The following is a 4,580-nucleotide window of genomic DNA, read 5'->3' as shown; positions in this document are numbered from 1 at the left end:
ATTACCAATTGGAGGCAACTAAAAGATGCTTTCCTAGAAAGATTCTTCTCGCCATCCAAGAGAGCAAAATTGAGAGATGGGATAAAAAATTTCTGATAGCTTCCAACTGAATCTCTCCACGAGACTTGGGAGAGGTTCAAGAAGAAGCTTAGATGGTGCCTAAATCATCAGATGACCAATGTCCACTTGATGGATATATTATATAGGGCCTTAAACTCGGTGACTAAGCCATTGGTAGATAATGTTGCAGGTGGTTCATTCATGGATCTCACTTTTTTTTAGGCAACTGAAATGCTTGATCTTATGACAAAAAAGTAGAGGTTGGCATACCATGGATTCTGATGTAGCAAGCTCTACTACATCTATTGGCTTGATAGTGGAACAGAGGGAAAGGAAAGAGAAATGTGGCCAATATATAGCTCACATGAAAATAAAGATGGACCTTCTTACTAAGTATTTTTTATCAGGAAAGACAGAGAAGGTTAAAGCTGTTACATCATAGGGAAGAGTTGACTCCGATTCTAAGGAGAAAGCAAATTACTTAAATAATCAGGGGGTTTCCGAGGCAATGGCAAAGGAAGCCAAGGTTGGAAGTACTATGAAAAATCTGGGTACAAGGATCGAGAACAAAGGAATTAGAAGAATGTAAATGACAGGAGTGGTTTGTATGTCCCTCCTACAAATCGTGAAGCTGCTGCATCTAACTTTGGAAAGATGTCCATGGAGGACATGATGGCTAAGCTGTTGAAAGGAGTTGAGAAAACCAACACAAGAGTAGCTGAGGTAAGAAATGATTTGTCTTCAATAAATCAATTAGTTGACTCGCATTCCACTTCAATAAAAGAGTTGGAGCAGCAAATGAGTCAACTGTCGACAGTATTTAATTAAAGGAAGACTAGTACTCTACCCAGTGACATAGTGCAAAATCCAAGGAAAGATGGGTCAAGTTTGGCAATTACTACAAGGAATGGTAAGGTGTTAGAAAACCCATTGGTAGGTAATCCTGTGGTTGATAGTATGGAGGAGAGTATTGTTAAAGTAGATCATGATCATCATATAGAAGCTGAAAAGCAGGATGAGATCATTCATGACACTACACCCAACTATCAACAGTCTGAAAAAATTAAAGATGAGAAGAAAAAATAAAAGGAAGTGGTGGAGAAAACTCTTCCAAAACTGCCACCCCCTTTTCCTTAGAGACTGAAGAAGAAGGTCGATCACACCAAGTTCAATAAATTTATGACCATGCTGAAGTAGTTGACTCTAAATATGCCTTTGGTGGAGGCACTGGAGCAGATGCTAGGGTATGCAAAATTCATGAAGGACCTTTTTATAAAAAAAAGGGTGGCAAGCTATGAACCGACAAATAATTTCCATCATTGCAGTGCGATTTCCACAAGGTCCTTACTACAGAAGAAGGCAGATCCGGGATCTTTCACTATTCCTTGCATGGTTAAATCTTTAGATTTTTCTAAGGCTTTGTGTGATTTGGAGGCTAGCATTAATTTGATGTCGCTAGCCATTTATAAACAGTCAGGGTTGGGAGATCCTACAACAACTAATATGCCGCTTGTAATAGAAGATAGGTCGGTAAAATGGCATATGGGTATTCTGTACGATGTATTAGTGAAGGAGGTTACCTACATTTTTCCAGTGGATTTTGACATTTTGGATTGCGAGATGGACTTTGAGGTGCCCATCATTTTGGGTCGACCTTTCCTCGCAATAAGAAGTATACTGATTGATCTTCGAGCTAATGAGCTCTTATTTTGGATGAATGATGAAGTGGTATGTTTTGATGTATGCAAGTAAATGAAGCAACACAAAGAAATGAGTGTGTTCTCCATACTTGATGTATATTATGAGGACGAGCAGGAGCTATCTATAGAGGAGTAGCTTGTTGTCGAGCCATTAGCTACTGTGCTTATGAATCTTAATCGTAAGGATATTGAGGAGTATGAAGAAACTGTCTGTGCTTTGATAGGAATGGGGTCATACTCTTATTCCCAAAAGAAGCTTAATCTTGACCTTAAGAATCGGCCTTCACCAGCGGCGAAGCCATTCATTGAAGAGCCACCGGTGTTAGAATTAACAGAGTTACCCAGTCATTTAAGGTATATGTTCTTGGGTAGTGAAAATACACTACCAGTTATTATTGCGGCTGATCTGGGCGAACAATAGGTAGAAGCTCTCATTTCTTTCCTTAAGAGGTATAGGAGAGCTATTAGGTGGACTATTGCAGATATCATTAATATCCCGCCTGGCATATGTATGCACAAGATTTAGCTTGAGGAATATTATATGCCTACTATTGAGCATCAGCGTCGTCTGAACCCACCTATGAAAGAGGTGGTAAAGAAAGAAATCATTAAGTGGTTAGATGCAGGGGTAGTGTACCCGATCTCAGACATTAAATGGGTGAGTCTTGTACAGTGCGTGACCAAGAAAAGGGGCATGATGGTAGTGGCCAATGAGAAGAATGAATTCATCCCACTCAAGCCTGTCCCTGGGTGAAGGGTGTGTATGGACTATCGAAAGCTCAACTCGTGGACACTAAAGGATTACTTTCTAATGTCATTCATAGGCCAGATGCTTGATCGATTAGCAGGTAGGGGTTTATACTATTTCTTGGATGGTTATTCGGGGTATAACTAGATTTGCATTGCCCCTGAAGATTAGGAGAAGACTACGTTCACGTGCCCATACATCACATTTACGTTTAAAAGGATGCCTTTTGGTTTATGTAACGCACCGGCCACTTTCCAAAGGTGCATGATATCGATCTTCTCTGATATGGTTTAGGAAACCTTGAAGGTGTTCATGGATGACTTTTCAGTTGTTGGATATTCCTTTGAGTTGTGCTTGCTTAATCTAAGTCAAGCATTACAGTGGTGTGAAGAGTTTAACCTGGTACTTAACTGGGAAAAATGCCACTTCATGGTGAAGAAAGGCATTGTTATTAGTTATAAAATTTCAGCAAAAGGTATTGAGGTGGATAGGGCCATAGTTGAGGTCATTTAGAAACTACCTCCCACCATCTCTGTAAAAGGGGTGCATAGCTTTCTTGGTCATCCAGGATTTTATCGTAGATTTATAAAAGATTTCTCAAAGGTTGCAAACCCATTATGCAAACTTCTTAAAAAGTAGGCCAAGTTCTCTTTAATGATGACTGTAGGTAGGCATTCGAATGCATTAACCTGAAATTAGTTGAGGCTCCTATTATTATTACCCCTGACTGGACAAAGACATTTTAACTAATGTGTGATAATAGCGGGGTCGCGCTTGGAGCTGTGTTGGGGCATAAGAAGTATAGGCTATTTCATCCAATCTATTATGCCAACAAATCCCTGAATGGAGCTCAAAAGAACTACATTATCACTGAACAGGAGCTCCTGGCTGTTTATTTGAGAAATTCAGAGCGTATTTGTTAGGGACCAAGGTGGTGGTCCACACGGATCATGCATCTCTGAGGTATTTAATGGAAAATAAAGATGCGAAACCGAGATTGATTCGGTGGGCTTTGTTGCTTCAAGAATTAGACTTTGAGGTCAAGGATCGTAAGGGATGTAAAAATTAGGTGGCCGATCACTTATCTAGACTTGTACGTGAAGAAGAAATCAAGGACAAGTTAGATATTGATGATTCCTTTCTGGATGAGAAGATACTAGATGCGAAGCTTAAGCAGATTTTATGGTATGATGATTTTGCAAATTACACGGTAAGTGAGGTGATGCTGAATAATCTTTCCTTTCACCAAAGGATAAAGTTCCTTCATGATGTGACCCATTATTTCTCGGATGAGCCCTATCTTTTTCGGCGATGTGCAGATGGTATTATTAGGCACTGTGTCCCAGAAGTAGAAGTGTTGTGTATTTTGGAAACATGCCATGCTTCACCTGTTGGTGGTCATTATGCGGGTGATCATACCGCTCAGAAAGTATTGTAGAGTGGCTACTATTGGCCTACACTATTCAGAGATGCATATGAGTTTGTTTGAAGATGTGATCAATGTCAAAGGCAAGGATCAATCTCCAAACTCCATGAGATTCCGATGTCCAAAATGATGGAAGTAGAGTTGTTTGATGTATAGGGTATCAACTTTATGGGCCCGTTTGTAAGCTCATATGGGTTAAAATACATCCTAGTAGCTATGGACTATGTCTCGAAATGGGTAGAAGTTGTTTCTTTGGCTGACAATGAAGGAAAAAGAGTTATAGCATTTCTTAAAAAGAACATATTCTCCCGTTTTGGGGTACCAAGAACAATCATAAGTGATTGGGGATCCCATTTCTACAATAAAGTTTTCAGGGCTGCTTTAGAAAAATACGGTGTTAATCAACATAAGGTGCTAACTCCATACCACCCGAAAATTAGTGGGAAAGTAGAGGTTTCGAACAGAGAAATCAAGCCATCCTTGCTAAAACTGTGAATGCTAATAGACAAGACTGGTCACGAAAGATGGATGATGCTCTTTGGGCATACAGAATAGCTTTTAAAACGTCTATTGGCATGTTGTTGTACCAACTTGTGTATGGAAAGGCATGTCAATTGCCTATTGAATTGAAGTATAATGCATTATG

The 4,580-nt window shown here is 39.7% G+C and overlaps 1 protein-coding gene across 1 annotated transcript; it reads left to right on the top strand.

Annotated features, from left to right (window-relative positions):
- The first annotated feature begins 568 nt into the window (after positions 1–568).
- Positions 569–3,946, top strand: LOC124888868. Its single transcript, XM_047400157.1, has 5 exons — positions 569–593; positions 692–783; positions 1,414–1,788; positions 1,945–2,114; positions 3,598–3,946. The coding sequence occupies exons 1-5, from the start codon at positions 569–571 to the stop codon at positions 3,944–3,946; spliced, it is 1,011 nt and encodes a 336-aa protein (XP_047256113.1).
- The last annotated feature ends 634 nt before the right edge of the window (positions 3,947–4,580 follow it).

The sequence above is a fragment of the Capsicum annuum genome, chromosome 11 (assembly GCF_002878395.1).
Source record: "Capsicum annuum cultivar UCD-10X-F1 chromosome 11, UCD10Xv1.1, whole genome shotgun sequence".
Lineage (NCBI taxonomy): Eukaryota > Viridiplantae > Streptophyta > Magnoliopsida > Solanales > Solanaceae > Capsicum > Capsicum annuum.
The sequence above is the reverse complement of the archived record's forward strand: the minus strand, read 5'-3'. Positions and strand labels throughout refer to the sequence as shown.

Coding starts and splice junctions, on each gene's coding strand:
- LOC124888868 (XM_047400157.1), top strand. CDS start 569: ATGGCAAAGGAAGCCAAGGTTGGAA. Junction 594..691: donor AAAGGAAGCCAAGGTTGGAA/GTACTATGAAAA, acceptor CAAATCGTGAAG/CTGCTGCATCTAACTTTGGA. Junction 1,789..1,944: donor TTTGGATGAATGATGAAGTG/GTATGTTTTGAT, acceptor CTTAATCGTAAG/GATATTGAGGAGTATGAAGA.